General features: G+C 35.4%; 1 protein-coding gene across 2 annotated transcripts in view; it reads right to left on the reverse strand.

The window, feature by feature from the left end:
* Positions 1-22500, reverse strand: part of LOC145276775 (EGF domain-specific O-linked N-acetylglucosamine transferase-like) — a 170380-nt gene that overhangs the window by 102107 nt on the left and 45773 nt on the right. For both annotated transcript variants that reach the window (XM_080128085.1, XM_080128169.1), the window contains exon 2: positions 11902-12079. In XM_080128085.1, coding sequence (XP_079984211.1) covers positions 11902-12078 — 177 coding nt within the window. In that variant the 5' untranslated portion in view covers position 12079. The remainder of the gene's footprint in view (positions 1-11901; positions 12080-22500) is intronic.

Here is a 22500-nt window from a genome sequence, read left to right on the forward strand (position 1 = left end):
CATACCTATACCCCCTCCAATGCCCCCCCTCTAGGGAACAAAATCTTCCCCACACTAGGAACCGATCCTGGGTCTGGCCATACCCACATGGGGAGACAAATAAATAGATACATTAAAAAATCCCCTATTTTAAATACACCCCTCTTTCTAAACAAACATAATATAAGACTAAAACGAAAAATCACAATACTAAAATCCAAGAATCCAAAAAATAAATATCAAAATAGAATGAAAACACCCTTACCCTTATTTCAGAAGAGCCAGTCCCTCCCTCCCCACACATACACATTAGTAACGACCTCAGACCACAGCCGCCTTCCTAAGGAAGCAAATAACCCCAAAATACTATAAAACAATATACACATTCCCAAACCAATAAAAGCAAACACACACACGCACACACACGCGCACACCACACACCCTACCCCACCCTAAAGGCAAAAAAAAAAAAAAAAAAAAAACATTAACAGAAAGAGATAGCGACTACAGCACAGGAATGAGAAACTCATGATTTCTGAAAAATCTACAACAGTAAATAATGTATAGTAATAAATGGGCAATCAATAATTCCCCCACTATCCAACAATTATGAGGTTGTTTGCATGGCAACCGAGAAGGCTAACACACAGTTGGTTTGCCTCAAACTCTACATTGGACCTAACAAACTACTACATCCCTGACTTTCTTTTGCAGACAGAAACCACACTAAATGATCTGAAAATCACTCCTTCTCAAGTGCATGATAAAAAACCTAGACACCTTAAAAGAATGTGAACCCGATCTTATCCTGGCTGTGCTATTAAAAAAATGCTCTGCTGAAGTTTCCCCCAATCCTCTTCAACCCTTCAACAAATGTTTTAATGAATCTTGCTTTCCTGACTGCTGGGAAACTGCTTCTGTGGTACCAGTTTACAAGAATTCTGGCGATAGAAATGATCCATTAAATTATCGCCTCATTAGCCTCCTCCCTCTTTTTGCCAAAATATTTGAGTCCATGATAATCAAGCTCTAGTCAACCACCTTACAGTTGCTAAACTTCTGTCCAACCATCAATATGGATTTAGGCAAGCCCGTTCTACCACGGATATCCTAACTGTAATCTCTGAACGTATATACCATAGACTGGGTAAAGCAGGGGAGGGGAGGGCAGCAGCCATAGATATATCTAAGGCTTTTGATAGAGTATTGCACGATGGTTTTCTCATGAAAATCAGATCCTATGGTATTAGTGGTCAGAAACAGATCTAGAAGTGTTGTTCTTGCTGGTCTGGGAAACGGGTTGGAAATGTAACCATTTGTGATAGGGAATGAGATATAAAGAAGTTATGTGTTGCGGTACCAGCTGCGTCTGTGTAAGTAGAAAATTCAAGCCAGTTGCTGTGGTGGGCATTGAAGTCACCAAATACATGCACTTGTGCGCTAGTGTTGAGGGAAAATGCTGTATCTATGCTGTCAGAGACTTTGTTTATAAGGGTACAGTCCTGGATCAAGGGGGAGCGGTAGAGAAAATAAAAGTAGCTAATGTTATGTTGCATGTTAAGTCTAAAGCACATAAAGGCTTGATCATCCGCTTCTAGTTTTGTTTCTCTAGTCAAGGGGAGGGTGTTTCGAATGTAGACTCCAAGCCCATGCATATGTCTGTCAGAGTCCTTACGGCAGAGTGGTTGGTTGTTGTTGTTGTTTTTGTTTTACAGCATATCAACCCTTTTTAGGTTATTTAATGCCGCATCCAAAGATTTTGAAGAAAATTTTTTTAATAGAATATATTTGTTGTTTTCAAGTCGGTTTCTATTTAACCCATAGTTGGAACCCTAACAGGTACTACCACTCCGGGTCAGAGTGGACCTGGGAGCAATGGCAATTAAAGAGTGGCTCCACACTCCCCAAAGCCCGCAAGCTGGGGCCTCACCACTGGATATAGTTTTAGGTCATGTCCAGGACCAACGGCAGAGTGGGAGCTATCCGGGCATGTTAAAGCAGTTAGAGGGGATGGGGGAGTGTAGGTTAGTCTCACTTAATGCTAAGATATCCAGGGGTGTTTGTTAGGAGAAATGCTTCAACATCATTTAAATTAGTTCTAAACCCACGGATGTTCGTAAATGCAAGCCTCAAGGGAAGAGGCAATTTGGTTTTGTTTGAGTTTTAGCCTGGTTTTTGCGTAATTTTTTATTGTACTGTCATTTTGTTTTTTAAGAGTTTCAGTTTAGGTAAGGGGTGCTGAACAAGTGGTTATGCAGAATATCAGACATGCAATACAAGCAGACCATCAGTTGACCTTCCATTTACTAGGATTGTGGCCTCAGGATAGACCACCGGGGATGAGTGCAGGGTCCCTTTCCATGCGCGACATGGCACTACAAACATCCCGATATTATACAACTGTTGATGGAGCAGCAGCTCTAAGCGCTACCAAAGAGTTAGGGCTCCTGTACAACCAGTCAGAAACAGCAGCCAGGAATTGTCTATCCGGTACCCTCAACCCATCAAACGATGGTCAACCCAATTTACTTGCACTGGCATTACGGCATTCAAGCACTCCCAAGTGCCCAGTTTAGAGGATAGGATGTGTTGGGAGTGGGGAAAATGGCCTTCATTGCCCTAGTCAGGAAACAAGATTGACCACAGAGTGTTAAGCAGTTTAGGTTTGCAGACCAGTAATTTGTTTGAGTCACCAACCAACTCTATGAAGGTTGTCATCCAAAACTGGAGAGGCCTCCCTCCCCTCAGGTTTAGCTTCAGAGTTTTCCTTCTCCTAGATGGATGACCTGGGGGGATCTACGGGTCCATCAGCACCGAGAGGGTTTGCCCCGCACCTGGGTCCTAATCCAGGTATTTCTGCGACCCGTGTGGGTAGTTAATGTTACTGGGTTAGTTTATAAGGTTTTATATCTACTGAAAAATTACACTCCTCGAAGTGATTACGGGACATACAAATACTTAACATAATTAAATCCTTCTTAAATAAGAGAAGAATCCAGGTTGTCCTCGATGGTCATACATCAAAACAATATGATATAAATGCCTCAGGAGTAGATTCTTGGACCTTTCTTATTCCTGATATTCATAAATGACCTTCCTGATAAAATTGTTTCAGAGATTGGTATATTTGCTGATGACACCACACTCTATAACAGGCATGAGGCGAAAATGAATGAACACATATCTAATAAAATGGCAGAAACCCTAGAGGAAGATCTTCAGTCTATAGTGGAATGGGGACAAAAATGGATGGTGACATTCAATACTGCGAAGACTAAGCTCCTTTCCTTCAATAATTACAAGAAACCTTCTTTACCACCAATATCTATGGCTAAAGATACATTACCTGAAAGTATTTTGTTCAAACTTCTCGGCTTAACCTTCATTGGGACCAGGAGTTGGAACAGATATATCAAGGACATTATTGCTGCTACGTGAAAGGTGGGATCTTTCTACCATGCTAAAAAGTTACTTACGCCTGAAAGTATCCTGTACATCTACAAGGCCACCATTCGCCCATGTATGGAGTATTGGTGCCACATTTGGGCTGGTGTATCTGCCACTAGTTTCTCATTCCTGGATAAGGTTCTAAAGAGAACTGCCAACCTAATTGGTCCTGAACTGTCAGCTAGATTTCAGCCTCAGTCCTGGCGATGAAATGTTGCATCCCTCTGCCCATTTTACAGGTATTTTAATGGTAGATGCTTCAACGAACTACAAGCCCTTGTACCCCCTCAACGTAAATACCCGCCAAACCTGACAATCAGCAAAATCCCTAACAACATCTCCAGATACCAGAGAGCCTTCTACTCTAATAGTTTCTTCCCCAGAACTGCTAGGCTTTGGAATTTCCTTGGTGGTTCCTGTTTCTCCAACTGTACTGATATGCAGAAGCTCAAGTGTAGTGTGAACAGACGTCTTACTGCTCAACTCCTCACATAGTATTCCTGAAAATTATGTCCCAGATAGTAGTGGGGTGAAAATGCAATTAAAAAAAATATCTGTAGAAATTATTTTTATGTATTTTTTTTTTTTTTTAAATATTCTTTTGTATATTTAACTGCTTTCATTCATTTCAATTCTTCTGTTTTTTTGTATTCAAGTAAAAAGGTTTAAATATTTACATAATTTTGATCTGAACCCTATCTTTTATTCAGAGAAACAGAATATTCTCGTTCTGTCAACTTTGCCCAGGTAGAAATGTTCATTCTGTTATTCTTTGTAGACTCAATAAGGATTGAACCTTCACTGCCAGAAGACTGTCATTTAGAACTGACTATTGATCAATAATGCCTTTGACCATTGTACTATGTGAACAATTCAAACTTAATCTTGACTAAATGTGTACGATTTAGTAATTCAACAATCTAATATGTTCGCAAATATCACATATTATGAATATTCCCCATAATCACTTATCTGCTAACCTTGTGTCACATTAACTGAATTAACTAAACTATTTAAAATCTTTCCTCTCTCTAACCTCACATATTCTTAGTGAATCAGAAAAAAGTTAAAACTAGCGGAGGGGGGGGGGCTGGTCATAAAACACACTTAAATATGATATTTTAATTTGCCCAGATTTCGTATATATTATAGAGTCGTGATTTCAAGAGTAAAAAACAAAGGTATTTAGGTGTCATCAGCTAGAATTGAAACCTAAACTGTAGCATTCAAAGCTGGTGACGTTACCACTGTACAAATGTGACATGCATATAAACCGATTAAAAATAAACTAAGATGAATGTCCAAACTGTATAATGATATTTTCAATTTTGACCCATTTTTGATCCCTTAAAAACTATTTTAACCAGCTTAAGACCCATAAAAGAATAGTCTATAAAAAATCCAATCATTTGAGGCCCTTAGTGCCGCTCTGTGACTTTTACTCCTGTAAAAGATAGACTTTGAAAATATAGAGACAGACACACAGACATAAAGCCTTTTATTTATTAGATTTAGTTTTTATGTAGCAACATTCACCATGTTTTGGACATTATTTTCTTTGCTGCTGCGTTGAACCATTTCTGTTGTAGCCTGATTAAGCTGTCTGTACGATGTCTGTAAAATACATTTAAATATGATATTTTGATTTGTTCAGATTTCGTATATATTATTATAGAGTCATGATTTTAAAAGTAAAAAAAAGTATTTGGGTGCCATCAGCTGGAATCGAAACTGAAAGCAAAACTGTAGCATTCAAAGCTGGTGATGTTACCACTGTACTAACATGACACACATATGAACTGATTAAAAATAAACTAAGATAAATGTACAAAATGTATAACGATTTTTTTCAATTTTGACCCCTTTTTGAGGTGAGGATTGATAATTTATTGTCTGGACTATGAATGTTATGGTGTGGATGCTATTAAGAATATAATTGCGAATCACAGTATAAATTTAGGCTAAAAAATGGCATAACTTCACATGTATTTTTTTCCCATGTTGAATCCAAATTAATTTTTGTAAGCACAAACTTCAAAGATGATTTCCAAATTGAAAAATGTCCTTGAAACATATATGAATTAAAGAATTATTAAAATAAATCTGCTTGAACTATAAAACTTCTACACTTTCTGTTTCAATGCTTGGCTAATTTTTATACTATTGGTCGACCGAGATAATTACAAATTGTCGGTAGGCAATAATTTATAGTAAATGACTACAATAATCAGGACTGATGATTAAAGATGGGGGTGGTAGGAGTTTATCCTGTTTACTCAAGGAGTTCATCCGTTTCTGGCACTTATAAACAAAATGACAGGCATTAACATGAACTTTGTTAAAATACCAAAATTGAAAAAGCAGGCAGTAAATAAATATCATTTCATGTACACCCACACACAATCTTTGCTTAGTCAGCAAACTTTAAAAAAATTTTTTTTTCTAAGGAATCTGAAGACTACTAAATAAAAAAATTTACAAAAATAAAAAAATAAAAAATAAAAACAGGAAGTACATACGTTCGTCAGATGCAAATACTTAATGCACTAGCAAAAATACCCGTCCCAGGACGAGTATAAACAATAAATATAGCATTATATGGATTATTCGAACTACTCTTTGCATTTGGAGTGTTATTTTCACAACGTTTCAGCCAATGTGACTCCCAACCTTCTTCAGGTGTCTCTTGCAAAACTAAAGAATCTTACAGTTGAATTCAAGAATTTGCACAAAATTTTGAACAGAATCCTTTCTATAATTCACAAGATAGAATACTCTCATTCCGCCAGCCAAGCCTGCGTAGAAGTTTTAAGTAATTTACAGTTGTATTCTTAGTATCACACTATAACACGTAAGATGAGAACCGTATAATATTATTTACTAATTTATTTAATTTATTTATTTAATTTATTTATTCAATTTATTTAATTTATTTATTTAATTTATTTAAAGTTACTAAAATTTAGTATCACACTATAACACGTAAGATGAGAACCGTATAATATTATTTACTAATTTATTTATTTAATTTATTTATTATTTTATAAAAGTCAATGGTTGTGTTATAGCAATATCAGGTAAGTGCACAAGTTTTTTCCGCTTTGTAGAAGTGTGACACTTACGTCACCCGCGCGTCGTCCAGTGGTGGAATGACCCCGGTTGTCGGTTTTGATGTTTCCTCAGCGATGATGTCACGGCCGGTTTCCTAAAACAGACTTGTCATGCAAAAACAATTGAAGGGACCAAGTCAATAAGCGTTTCTTTTTGTTTAAACTTCTTTGTATTCAATCAGGGTACAATCGCAGTTAGCTGTTTAGTTAGGGACTGGCCACTTGTTAACTGCGAGGTTTTCTCTTCTCTCTCTCCGACAGACAACTCAATTATCTACGTGACAGGGACAGTCGATGGGGGAATCTTCGTTCGTCGGACCCAAGGAAACAAAGCTCTCTCTCTTACTCTGACTGTCAATCTCTCAAGGCTCGCTGCTTATATTGTGGGGGCGTGGACTGGGTCTCTTCCCGTTTCAGATCGTTGGCCAATCAGAATTAAGGGATCACTGTCCGTCAAATCTTCGCCAGGCGGTCTATACCCAAAAAAGGAGCTGTCTTTCTTTCTCTGTTGGCATTCGGTTGTTCCCTAATGGAACTTGACAGGACATAAAAACAGAGATGCTTAACTTAATTATTTTTGAGAGGACATAAAAATAGCTGAATCCGATTCCACAAAGGCCACGCATCTGTTCAATAGGGTCACGTGTCGCCCCGCTGTTCGGCGACTGTTTGCTTTGTAGATCGGAATTTCATTGGTATCCTCACCACCCACGGGCTGTCATGGCCAATTTAACGTCATCACGTTCTTCCACCATAAGCTACGATCTTATCTTTTTTTCTCTTCCTTTCGTCGTTTACAGCTGCCTGTTTTCCCTTTCTTTTTCCACGGGTTCACCGCTACTCTTGGCCTTTTGGTCAGGATCAAAGTGCAGCATCTGTTCTTCGGATGCCGCACTTCCATTTCTTGTTCTCTTTCGGTGGAGGAGAAATCCTTCACGACTGGGACAATTCTTATTTTTGTACCCTTGAGCGTCTCTGAGAAGGGGGCATTTTAAACCATCGTATTTTAAACCATCGTATTTTAAAACATATCTTCATGATTAATTTATAACTTTTTCTTTCAAATTATTAAAGCATCATTCATAGTTTTCTGCAATATTCTCATCTATGCTTATCCAAAAACAACTTTATTTAGTCAACCGAAATGGACTTATCTTCCATCACGATAATGCTCATCCTCACACAGTACAACTAACCAAAGATCTCCTTGAACAATTTGGTTGGGAAATCTTGTCCTATCCTGCATATTTTCCTGGATCATCACTTAGTAGATTACAGAAAACATTTAGATGGATTTAGGTTAATATTTTTCGAGGAAATTGAACATGAATTATATTCGCATCTCATATTAATACAATACAGGGTCGAACAATACAGTTGTCCTCTCAAGAAAACAACACTAAGGCTTTATTTTAAAACTTTTATTGAAAAATCAATTCAGGTAACTTGATTATGTAGTAGAGCTGACATCAATTAAATGTAGCCATCTTCAGCCTCAATCACCGCCTTGATATGGATCCTAAACTGGGAGCATGTCTTTTCCACAAGCACTCTCAGGAGCTCGGCAAATACTTGGCGGATGGCAGCAATCAGGCTGACTTTGGTGTTGTGGGAGATTATGTTGGTGATGTTCTTGACATATGACCAAACAAAGTAGTCCAGTGAGCTCAGGTCAGGGGAGGAGGAGGGTCAGTGAGAGAAAGATTCAAGGTCGTAGTACTCCTAACGCCAAGCCTGGGTCTCTTTGGACATGGGACCGCACAGAGTCCTGCTGTGACACACAGGGTCTGCTGGCGGCTACCTTATTGTACCACACTCTTCAGCATATCCAGGTACACTTTGGGGTTGACTTCAAAGATGCGAGGTGGCATGATGTGGCCGTCATTTGAAACCCCACCAAAGAGCATAACCATGGCTGGAAACTTTGTTTCCATCACCCTGGGCATGTCCCTTTATTCATGGCAATCCAGCAATGCATTTTGAGGGTGCTTGCAATGATCCTGTTGTCATAACTTGGATCAGTAGAGAGCATGAGTTGTACAGTGGTGCATCTCCGATCTTGCTTGTTGAACATTGTGTCACTTGCAGACATGATAGAAACAAAGTTCATATGCATATAAAATTTAAAAAATAACATTGTTAAAATATAGAAATGTATATTTGTGCATGTATAGAAGCAACATGTTTGGTCAACATTTCTTCAATTCATAGCACTTATTTTTACCAAATCTAGTTTTTTTCACAGATCCAAATCCCTTACATATCAAGTTTCAAGCCTGTAGACCAAAAATTGACAGGAGTTTGGTAGAGAGCGTTCCTCAGATACACAAACAAAGTCAATTATGTATGGAAAGTTTAAGTGTATTGAACTAAACAAAGATTTTTTTTCAAAAGTGCTCAATGTAGAGCTAATCTGTGAAATTATATAAACATCAGAAAAAACTTACTAGCAAAAGTACCCGTTGTTGACTGGGTTAAAAAACAGCCTACAGAAAATGGACTCTGATTTATGAAAGTATGATAGGTTATGAAAAGGAAAGGTTGTAAAGAGATAGTTTCGAATTTGGGGGTATCAAAACCAAAGCAAAATATGATGAAAGTAAAAATTAAAATAGATAAACCCATAATTTATTATGCCATACCTGTTCACACTGAAACACTTATCACAATATTCTGTCGATCTATATTAAAAAACCTTGTGAAACTTTGTGACATATTTCCATTCTATGGAGGTCGGCACGAACGAACACCCCATAATTTTGTTATACCATATTTCTTCAAACTGAAACATAATTATCAAAGTATACTTACACAGATAGATATGAAAAGTCTTTAAAGTTTGTGCCTATTTCCATTCTATGGAGGCCAGGCACGAACGCAGACCCCACAATTTTATTATACCATCCCTATTCAAATTAAAACATACTTATGAAAGTATTACTATGTACATCTATATCAAAAACACTTGTAAACGTTTTTTTTTTAATTTTTTAATTTTTTATTTCCATACTTTGTGGACCAGGCGCGTATGCAGACCCCACAATTTTAATGAATCATCATTATGCCAGATCAAACATACCCATTCCTGTGTCTCGATACATCTTCTATCATTATATGTGATCAGTTTTCTATAAAAGTTATCCATATAGGAGCCTATTCGTGACCAGACACAACACAGACGTTCAGCTTTATATTATAGATAACTGTAATATCCTTCTCTCTAACCATTATATATATATATATATATATATATATATATATATATAAACACACACACACATACACACACACAAACACACACACACAGCAAGCAGAAAGAGGCTTCATTGGGATTTAAGATATTTATATTTAACTATTTTTGACAACCCCCCCCCCGATTCAACCAATATAATCCGAGCTCAATGGATGATCCAATAGATCACATTTTTTCTCACCAAACTTTCATTAGCTGAAACCACTATCAATAATTTACCCCACCCTTTATCCGTGCCTAAATCTAAACATAAATTCCATGAACAAAGTTTCTTTCTTAGAACTGAGGTTGTTCCAGTTCTCTCCAAACTTTACAATAAATGCCTTAACGAATCTTGCTTCCCCGACTGCTGGAAAACCACTTCTGTGGTACCAGTCTTCAAGAATTCTGGCGAAAGAACTGACCCATTAAATTATCGCCCCATTAGCCTTCTCCCGCTTTTCGCCAAAATATTTGAGCCCTTAATTAATCACGCTCTAGTCCAACACCTTACAGCTGCTAAACTCCTGACCGACAAACAATATGGATTTAGGCAAGCCCATTCCACAGCAGATATCTTAACTGTAATCTCTGAACATATATGCAGTTCACTAGACAAAATAGGAGAGGTTAGAGCGGTAGCCCTTTATATATCTAAGGCTTTTGACAGGGTATGGCACGATGGTCTTCTAAGGAAAATTAGATCATACGGTATCACTGAAAGAATACATAATGTAATTAAATCCTTCTTAAGTAAATGAAAAATCCAAGTTGTCCTTGACGGTCATACATCTAAACAATATATATAAATGCGGGGGTACCTCAGGGGTCTATCCTTGGACCTTTATTATTCCTGATATTCATAAATGACCTCCTTGATAAAATTGTTTCGGAGATGGGTATATATGCTGATGACACCATGCTCTATAACAGGCATGAGGGGAAAACAAATGAACACATATCTAAAGAGATGGCAGAAACACTAGAGGATGACCTCCAATCTGTAGTGGAATGGGGACAAAAATGGATGGTCACATTCAATGCTGCCAAGACTAAGCTTGTTTCCTTCAATAATTACAAGAAACCTTCACTACCACCAATAGCAATGGCCAAGAACACATTGCCTGAAAGTACTTCTTTTAAACTCCTCGGCCTAACGTTTACAGGGAACATGAACTGGAATAGATACATTGAGAGTATTGCCAAGGCTGCTGCAAAGAAGGCGGGCTCTCTCTACCATGCTAGAAAACTACTTATGCCTGAAAGTAACCTGTACCTCTATAAAGCCACCATTCGCCCATGTATGGACTACTGTTGTCACATCTGGGCTGGTGCATCTGCTGCATGTCTCTCACTCCTGGACAGGGTTCAAAAGAGAGTCACCAACCTGATAGGTCCTGAACTGTTATCTAAGCTTCAGCCTCTGTCCCACCAACGAAATGTTGCATCCCTTTGCCAGTGCTACAAGTACTTTAATGGTGAATGCTCTGATGAACTACAAGCACTTGTACCCCTCAACGTGACTACCCCCCCAACAAACCCGACAAGCAGCTAAGTCCCACCCCTTCATAGTAAAGATTCCTAGGTGTAAGAAAGCCTTTTACTCCAATAATTTCTTCCCCATAACTGCTAGACTTTGGAACTCTCTTCCGGGATTCTGCTTTCCCAACTGTACTGACATGCAGAAGTTCAAGTGTAATGTGAACAAACATCTTGCTACTCATCTCCATCCATAATGCCCCCGCAAATTATGTCCCCGATAGTAGCCCCCTATTTCAAAGTGGCACTGTGTCTTGTTTGGGGTGAAAATTGACTAAAAAAAAGAAAAAGAACTGCACACCTATGAAACTGTTTGCCTGCTTTCCAGCTGACTACAATTTGGTCCTCTTCAAGTCCAATGTAAACAAGTTCTTGATGAGCCGTTCCCTTAAGTAACCCAATTTACCAAATTTCCACTACTAACGATTACTACGATATTGTCCCATGGACTACTGTACACTCATTAACCCTTATCCTCGAGTGGTATCTAGGCCTTTATAAGTAGTGACTCCTTTGTAAAAAAAAAAAAATATATCATCACAAAAAAATAATGTAAATCAGAGTCGAGATAGAAATTACTTTGTAAACAAATACCTTTTTATAAGGACATTTGGAGTCGTTAAGGCACCGCTGCTTCAAGTCTGGATTGTTGGTGAAGAAATAAGGTAGATGTTCTTCAGGAAGATTCAAGTCGTTCCAAGCGTTTTTGGTCAAGCAGAGACCAAAACCAAAAAGGAGGAGAATTTCTGTCGTCCATTGCCACCAAATCATACTGCAAAAGAAAAAATATTTGTTCAAAGCATGCACATTGTGCGGACAAAACAAGATGTTTTTGTTTTTCTTTACATTTCAGAATATACAGGGCGACCCCAAAACTACGGGCCCCAACTCTAATTAGGCCCCATTTTTTACTGTTTTGTCCGAATGAAATGAAACTTTGGTCATAACTAGTTTATTATATTTGAAACATCACATTAAAACACAAGGGTCTTTGGCCTTTTTTCTCCGTTGACTGTAAAAAACAATTGAATGTCCTGTTTTTTGGGGATCACCCTGTATAAATGTTAGGCTAAACACATTCCTTTAAGATGATAGAATTGCAGTTGCAGATTTATGTAAGGTCCTATTTTATTTTACTTTAAAAAGAAAAAAAATAGGTTCTTGCTATTTTTTATTTTTTTTTAATCAAAGGTCATAAGATAGATAGCATGACAGTTATCTTTTTATATATATACTAGCTGTACCCTGCCACGCGTTGCTGTGGCTCAAATTGGCGTAATGGAAAAAGTTCCAAAATGAGAAAAAGCATGTTTCTTATAGGTTTAATTTTCCATTTTGCATGGGTACACAGTTTTTCTTGTTCCATTTTCTTAGCTGATATAGAGATTTTCCGGTTTGGTGACTCTTGAATACGTAATATAAATTCTCCATGTGAAAAAACAGTCAGTGTGTAACTGTAAGGCCCACAATTGTTCCCTATGCTTTGTTGATGGTTATTGCAAATGACAATAAAATTGGAAAGTTCAATTTCTTAAAGTGTAATGATGTATCCGGTGGAATCATAGGAATGCATGGAATGAAGATATATTCATCTGTGAAAGGTCCTGTTAAGATTGTTGTTTCTATGATATTGTTTGTTAATTTTTTTTTACTGCAAGCTATGTGCCATTGCAAAGCTTGGATTGGTTTATATTTCACAACATGATAATTAGTACACCAAATTTCAGTTGCAATACATGTGGTGGCATCCCGGGCAAATATAGCTGTTGGATAATTAACCACTTTATCTACTTTCACAACAGTGTCGATGGATTTGTATTTGACTACCTCACTTGGAATTTTACATTGAATAATAGCGCTAAGTTCATGGGAATCTTTGTATTGACCTGCAAGAATAGCTCATTCACTCAGTCAAATGGAATTCTTATAATTTGAATATCTGCAAAAACCTTTTAAACTAACTATTCTTTTGATGAAATAAAATTACAGAAATTACAGAAGTTAAAAGTGAAAGAATTTTGCCCTTAACTCTGATCAGCTGGCACTTTTTCGTACCCAATTTCCCACAAGTGATGCAAAAGTTTTTGTGTGGATCGAACAGTCTGCAACTGGATAGGCATATTTTGAGTTAAGTTTAATGTCTTCACATAGAACAAAAAAGTAGAGTATTTGAGGCAAGCATTTATTTCATCTGCTGGTGTTGATTGAAGAATAACAGGTAACATTTGTCTGAAATCTCCTGCAAGCAATATTACTGCATTCCCAAATGGTCTGACATTGCCACGCAAATCTTGCAAGGATCAACCAAGAGCCTCAAGTGTTTTTTTGCGTACCATTGTGCATTCATCCTAAACAATAAGTTTGCATTTTTGCAATATTTTTCCCCATATTGGATGTTTTGGATATGTCGAACATGAGATTTTTAAAAAATTGAATGTTTTAAAGTAGAATAAATAATTCTTCTACTTGGCAGCCAGGTTGCAGGTATTTCTCATGCAGCAAGGGCTAAGGCTATGTCATTTTGTTACCAAATGGCTGCCAAAATCAATTTAATTAGAAAGGTTTTACCAGTTACTTCTGGTGCTGTTCAAGGTAGCAGTAATTTCCAAATAACTTCTATTCTCACAGTCAGTAAATTAGGTGACTAAAATAGGATTTATCCATGTTTTGACAATGCCTTATGCACTGTAATTAATTTAGGAGACTAAAATAGGATGAGGGATTAGAGATGGACAGATAGAGAGGAAGATATATAGATAGAAAAGAGAAAGTGAGAGGAAAATAGAGAAAGAGAAGGAGATAGAGAGATAAAGGGATTGATAGATAAACAGAGAGAGGGGGAGAGTTAGAAACAGAGAGGGATGAGACAGAGGAAAGTAGAGAGATAGAGGGAGTTAGAGAGAGAAAGGGGCTCAAAGAGAGATGGAGAGGGTGATATAGAGAGAAAGATAGATTGAGAAATGGAAAGGGAGAGATGGATAGAGAGAGATATTAAGAGAGGAAGAGAGAGGAGGAGAGAAACAGAAGGTGAACTACACTTCACCGTTTGTTTCCTCGTTCAGTAGAGAAGAAATCTTTCGAGACTGAGGCAATTTTAATGTTTTGTTATTATCCAGAGTACCCCCTTTTTTGGGGGGGGGGCTAGATTTTCCTCACATTAGAAACCGACCGGGTTATCTGTACTTTCACTTAACAAATTAATAAAAGAAAAACATTGTAAAATTTGAATTTAACATGAAAATACTATTTTAAAAAATAGCACGATAACATAAGTGCATAAGTGCCACTTTAGGTACTCCTTGAGCGTTGAGTTCCATGGCGACCAGCATAATTATTTAATGGTCGCTCCTTTAGCTCCCCCCCCCCTAGTCAAGGCTAATGCATGCGCACGTAACATTTTTTTTTTATTTACTGACGTTGGCTTAGTAACTAAACGATTTATTGATAATTTCGTAACCCTTAAACGCATGCCGGAAGATTTAAATTGGTTCATTATTGTTGTAATGAAAAAAAAAAGTTTAATTCAACACAAAACCAAAAACACATATTAATGATAAATGATTTATTATTCTATTCATTGAAAATTACTAATTTTTAAATAAAAAAGTAAAAAAAAAAGTTAATAAAAAATACTTGCTTATGTGCGCATAAAAAACTTGTTTTTTTTTTTTTTTAGATTAGGTCCACCTTGGAATCACCCCCCCCCCAACCTCCTCATCTTAAGGACAGCTTCCGGATTAAACACCACTTTTGGAGGGGGGGGGGCTATTTGAAAAATTTAAGTGATATTTGTTGTGCATACCCACCCGAAAATACTATTAAAAAAAAAAAAAAGGAGGGGTTCAGTGCCCGTGGCAGAGAAGTAGATTTATTTATCAATAAAAGTTGCGGAGAAGTAAATTTATTTATCAATAAAAGTCGTCATTTAAAAAAGAAATTTGTGGAGGTGGACCTAAATGTAAATATTTACCCAAAAAATTATCCCGAAGTTTATTGCAAAAACGTTTTGTTTTCGCACTATTCAACAATTTGTTCATCCGCGTATGTAAATTAAAAAATATTTGTAAAAGTGAGAAGTTATCAGTAAATGATTTAGTTTTTTTTTTAATTTATTTATTTTTTTTTTACATTAGGTCCACCTCCACAAATGTTAAGAACGGCTTTCAGAATAAACACGCTCAACCTCTCCATGTTAACAACGGATTTCGGAATAAACACCATTGGGGGGGATATTTAAAAAAAAAAAAAGTCGATAAAAGTCGTCATTTAAAAAGAAATTTAAAATCAAATGTTTGTAAAAGTGAAAAATTATTAATAAATGCTTAGTAACATTTTTCGGTGCTAATGCAGAGAGTGATCCGCGCTATTTTTTAAATCGTGTTTTTTTTATTCAATTGCAAGGTTAAAGTACAGAATAGGTACAAAACACCCTCCCCTCCCCATGTTAAGAATGGCTTTTTAAATAGTAACGTTATTATTTCAGCATGGATCACTCTCTGCATGAGTACCCATTTTTCTTTTAATATTCATAAAAAGTAAAACTTTTTTCAAAATAAATAAATAAATAAATGCTTGTAAATGTGACAAATAATCGTTTAGTTACGGCAACGTCAGTAAATAAAATATGTTACGTGCGGGGTGAGGTGGGGGACTAAGGGAGCGACTATTATTTTTTTCTGCTGGTCGCCATGGAACTCAACGCGCAAAGAGTACCAAAATGTAATTTTTTTTTGTCAAATAAATAAATTTCAAGCAATTTTTGCAATAAATAATAGATAGCAACTTCGTTAAGTTTACGACTCGCCCCAGCATATTATAAACACCCTAACTTCCTCATGTTAAAACGGCTTTCGGAATGAACACCATTTAAAATTTAATTAAAAATAGTAGAAAGAGTTTTACATTATTCTGTTTTCTATATGATAAGATTCAGGGTTTTATCTTTCTGGAAAAAAAAAGTTACTCAGAAATAATGGATTTTAATAAATGTAATTTCGTTTTAAAAAACAACAACAACTTGATTTTTCGGCCATTTTTGGCGGTGCAACAAAAAAAAACTCAAAAAGCAATCGACAAACTTTTTTTTTTGGCCTTATATAATAAAGAAAAAATGTGTAAATTAAAAAATTTGGAAGATAAACAAATGAATTATGTTTTTTTTTGTTTTTTTTTTTACTTATCAAGTTAACAGAAAATGAAATCTTTCGTCAATTCGTGGCTGTGAAATGAATCGAACCGGAAGTTCAGTTTTATCAACAGAACAGATTCGCAGTAACGGTTAAAAAAATATATTTATTTTATTTAATATTTTAATGTTTTGATAATTCGCAAGGTAAATTTATTTTAATAACATAAAAACATACCTCGACTCTAAAGATGGGTTGTCTGAAAATTTCAAATAAATTGGTAACGTAGAAATATGGTTTTATTCGTTTAGAACGAACCAACTTTACATTTTTATATATATATATATATATATATATATATATATATACTGCGTGTTAAATTATTAACAAGATAACATTTTTTCTACTAGTTTCAGAAACTTACTGGTAGTTTTGTATCAAAAGCTTCGGAAACGTTGGCAATGCTGAGCTGCGCGTACTGTGAAATTTTCGCACTGTTCCACGCAATGTAAACAACTTGCCATCGTAATTGCTGAATCGCCAACAAGGTGGTGGTGGGATAATGATTTCGGCTGGGATTATTGGAGGTACTTTAGTGTGCACATGGAAAGTCCCAGAAGGCTTGAAAATGATGTCAAATGCTTATATGGCTTTTCTGAAGGAGCACTTTGAACCTTGCCTGAAGAAACAAAGGTTGACGGTCAGAAGAACTATTATTTTTATGCAAGATAATGCTTCTTTCGCATGCAGCAAACAAAAGCAAAGAGTATTTGCAACAACTGGAGTTCTCTGGGCGACGGAAGATAGATTTTAACCCAGTTGAGAACCTTTGGCGTATCATGAAGTGACGCCTCTATGCAAGTGGATGTCAATTTAAGAGCAAAGATGAGTTGTGGGATGCTCTCCAAGAGGTATCGCGAGGAATAACTTGACTAATTGTTTGGACCAACGTTTTTCATAAAAGTCACAATGTCTTTCACAAGTCATTCATAAAAAAGGATCGCATATCCCTACTATTTATGTCAACGTAGAAATTGCTATGTAGTTATTGTGTTCTAAGCATTTTTCCTAGTTCATTTAATGTTTGAAAATTATTTCAATACACAAGTTATGGGTATATGTATTTTTTTCTCAGCCTTGTTAATAACTTAATTCCTATCTTCTGCCATAGTTTCGCTAATACTGCTTTAAATACTTTTATTTTTTTACATAAGTAGCTGAATAGGATTTTAAGCACTTGCTCAAAAGTTTCATGGATTTTTATTTACTCATTCCTTAAATATTAAGAAAAATGTAAACTCGTTAATAATTTGATACGTAGCATGCATATATATTAGAGATGTACCGATTATCAGATTGGCTGATCATCAATTACTGATTAATCGGCCTTTGATAATCAGCCAATTATGGCCAATTAATAGGTCTTCTAACGCTGATTTATCAGCAAATTTTCTTGTTGTGAATGATACTAATAGTAATTATATTGTAAAGAAAGACAAGTTAAGTCCCTCTTTGCCAGTGAAAATTTATTGAAGACATGCGTCATCTACAGCATATTATCAAATAACAGGCATGACATGCTATTAAACATGTCGACTTTTACAACGGCACTGAATTTGAGGTAAATAGATGTAAGCATATGGAAAACTTCCCTCCTTTCTCGTCCCATCGAATTATCATTATTTACTTTAAATCACTGTCAAAGAAAATTATTACTTCACTTTTCAGTTTTCCTGTTCGGGAATTGTACTGTTGATATTCAACTATAATCTGTAACATCTGATATTGGATCTAATAGACTTATTGCAAAATTTTGTTCAAATTACAGCATTCCATTAAAAAGTACTTTACTACAAAATAATTTTTGATATATTTACAAAAGTAAAACAAAAATTCAATCGTCTCTTGTTTAAATTAGCAGCATTTCATGAACTACAGATATTTGGACAGCTACAACAGATAGAGAAAATATGGTTGCTGGTGTCAGGGTATGTGATTTAAAATAAGTATTATCCATTGTAACTCAGTCTGTGAAGACAACCATTACATCTAACAGAAATAATCTCTCACTTGAATCGCTTTCTATTAGCAATTAGCAAATTAACTGAAATACAGGATCAGCTTAATTTAAAAAAAATGAACACATTCAAGATGTGACCACATAGTGGAATTCAACATATATGCTGAAAATAAATTAAGAATAATGAAAACCTCTTGTAATGTATGTTGTTAAGATTCCTACCTTAACAACTTACCACTAGGGACTTGTTCAAAAAAATATTCAGTTTCTTTTTTTTTTTTTTTTTTTTTACACAGTGATCACCACTTATCAAGGCCCGGAAGCCACTCAGGGATAAGGGTTATTGCAAGTACATCACGTTAGTGAGGAGATTTTATGAAGTGTTTAATTAGGGGGGCGGTTCATTAGGAATTTGTTAACATTAGACTTGAAGACATCCAAGTTGTAGTCCGGAGGGAAGCAGGCAGACGGAACAGAGTTCCACAGGCGTGCAGTTCTAAGAAAGAAGCTTTGCTCATGAAATCCGCGTTTTGATTTAGGCACAGATATAGAGTGGGGGAAATTTTTCACAGTGGATTCAGCTAGACGGGTGTTTTTCGTGAAAGTTTGGCGAGGGGGGACCAGGGATTGGAGTTCAGACGAGCACCTGCCATGAAAATAACGATAAAACAAGGATAGGCTCGCAACGTCTCTTCTGTGGGAGAGGGGTTGCAGGGTAGAGAAAAGGGCATCCCCCACTAAACCACGAAGTCTATTTTGTACTCTGTCAAGGCATGATAGGCTGTTTTTGGCAGCTCCTGCCCAGATATGGCAACAGTATTCCATCCTTGGCCGTACTTTTTCTGAGTTCCCAAGTCCATTTCAAGAAATCAACAAAGAAATAAGTCACAGAACATCAACCATATCAATGATATTTACAAATTTAGCTCTAAGGTTATTTCTGTCAAAAACTGTCAAATCTAATTCTAGTGTTTCTGACTTTAATGGAATCCTTACCATTGTTGAACAATTCAGCTATCGATGGAAACAAGATTTTAATCCTATCTAAAAACTTGTGTAGTTCTACTTTCCTAGACTCAGAATTCAAATATTAATTTTAAAAGATTGGCATAAAAAACATATTTAGGATTTGATTCTACATCTACTTTCCACTAATGATAATGAAGCAAAATCAGCAGGATACACTACTCTGCTGAGGGTGAACAAGTGTAAATTACAACATCGCAACTTTGAAACTAAATGACAAAAAGCCAGTCAAATGTCAAAAAAGATGTTTTCATCACTCCAAGTATAAGACAATAAGAAGTAAAAGTACAATTATTTCTAATTCAATTTTGACCTTCCCTTTTGAGGTGTGAGAAAAGAGTATCATTTATAATAACAAAATTGCACTCATGGACAATTTTTAAAGTATCATCAAATAAAACTCAAATGACAGTAAATATGAACATTCAATATAATTAATATATAATAATTATTATGTCTATTTTTTTAAAAATTCCGACTTCTACTTACTTCATTTTATTCTATAAAAATGCTGATATGTTCAATTTTGGTGGTGGAAATAAAGTACTAAATGTCAAACATGTACTAATTTCAAAATCACACATCACAAAACTGTTAAAATATCTGATCTGAAATATTGCATGCCTAGTCAATACATATTGCAGAACACTACCATGTACTTCTTAAATAGTTTCCCCCAGAAAATGTAATAATTTTATGCAGTGTTTTTCACTTTTTTGTTATCATGGCAATGTAATTAAGTAAACATAAAACTAACTTTAATAAAAGGGAGTTGCTTTTTATCAACTTGCTTGTTATCAACAATAGAGTTCTTTATACAATTAGTATTTCTTTGCGATTCTGTTGAATCCTTTGCTTGCCACTGATTACATTACTCCATTTGAGGTGGTTCCCTCAACTCCTTCACCAGTCAAACACATACAGAGAAAAAAACTTCAGCCAGGAATTTTTAATAGGAGATTCGTTTGCTTTTTCATACAAGGATTCTACCTTAACAACTTACCATTAGGGACGTGTTAAAAAAAATGTCCAGTTATTGAGTCCATTTGAAAAAATCACCAAAGAAGCAAGTCACAGAACTTCCACCATATCGACAATAATACCTACAATTTTAGCATTGAGGTTATTTCTGTCAAAAGCTGTTGAATCTAATTCTGATATTTCTAACTTAAGTGGAATCTTTACCACTGTTGAACAATTCAATGAATCAATGGAAACAAGAAAGTAAATTCCTTATGCTTAAGTGCACAAAAGAACTTGACCATTATGTAGCTTTATCACTACTCGCAAGTAATGATGATCCATTTCCGTGATGGAAGAAGACACAGGAACCTTACCATTTTTGAGTAAACTGGTTTCAAAATATTTCTGTGCAGAGAGGCTCTTTGGTAATTATATGTATGAACCTATGAGGAACAGGATGTGTCCTGAGAATCGATAAACTCTGATGTTTCTACATTACAACATGAAAGTATTCAACTTTAAATATTGAGGAGACTATGAGAGTAGAGGAGGCAGGCAGCAAGAATAGACGAGGAAGTAGAGCAGCAGCAGCAGGTGCAGAACTTCAGCTTCTAGTTATTCACTTAAAGAATTACAACTTGTACTTTGTAGTTGGTTTGTAATTTCTTTTTTTTTCTATCTAATTGTTCAAATATATTCATTTAAAAATTCGAAATTGTACTTTGCATTTTTAGTTAATAAAGACAAAAAACCATAATAGTGACCAGACATTTAATTAAATGTTAAGTTAAATTAGTAGTTACTATGTTAATGTGTCAAAGCTATCTGATGAATCACTTGGCAGTGATGAAATGATTTAAATTTAATAGGAAAGAGAAAAGTAATTAATTGGCTGATTAATTGGCAAGTAGCCGATTACCGATTATCTGCTGATTAATTGGTACATCCCTAAAGTGTATATATATATATATATATATATATATATATATATATAGATAGAGAGAGAGAGAGAGAGAGAGAGAGAGAGAGAGAGGCAGACAGACAGACAGACAGACAGACAGACAGAGACAGAGAGAGAGAGAGAGAGAGAGAGGAAAGTATGCCTACTTCGGACAGTTACCTTGTGCCGTGAATTACTCAAAATACAGATTGGATCCCATTACCTCACTGATACCAAAAACCTTCACTTCGGATTTTACCATGCAATCTGGATGTGAAATTCAATATCCTTTTCATTAACTTCCCTTACTCTATGATATTTAAATGCTTAAAAAAACTTTTAATTGTGATTTTCCATGTCTTACTGGTTTTAGCAAATAAGGTGTAAACCATTATAATTATTTGCTAATATTTTCTCCTCTGAAGAGATGGTAGACATCGGAATCCTATAGGATAAGGAGATATAATATTTCAAATGTATTCTTTGTCTTACATATAATAATAATAAAAAGTTTTTGATTTGAAATTTAACCATTTCATGTCATAAATTTTAAATTTATTGAATTACTAAAATTGTATATATATATATATATATATATATATATATATAAAATAAACTCCATTTTCCCATCTATCTTTGTGATAGTTTATTTTTTCTTGTGATATTTTTATTAACAAAAAGTTAATGAAAAGTTATTTTTATCAAATATGGCAAATATTTTTCCATGTTAAAAACTAAAATTTTTATTTTCAATCGATTTCATAGACTTCATATATTTTATCCAATTTAATTTCGTTTTTAACATAAAGGAAAGGAACAGCATCTTCACTCCACAATAAAGATGTACTCCTACTCTACCTATGGACACTTGGAAAAATGAATAACACAAATCTTTAAAGATTCAGAGGAAAAGATAGAAAGGAAGTTGTTATTTATTTCACATTCTTTTAACAAACATTCAACTGTGAAAGAGAGAACTGATTTGTTGACTTATATTCACCTTCAACAAAATATATTGCCATTGAAATGTAAGTGGTTATTGAGAATTAGGGGTCAGATTCATAAAGGTAATCCTAAGTGGGGAGTTGTATAGCAAAATTTTTGTTCACATTACATTT

This window comes from Euprymna scolopes, chromosome 1 (assembly GCF_053919585.1).
Source record: "Euprymna scolopes isolate OS-2025 chromosome 1, ASM5391958v1, whole genome shotgun sequence".
NCBI classification, from domain to species: domain Eukaryota; kingdom Metazoa; phylum Mollusca; class Cephalopoda; order Sepiida; family Sepiolidae; genus Euprymna; species Euprymna scolopes.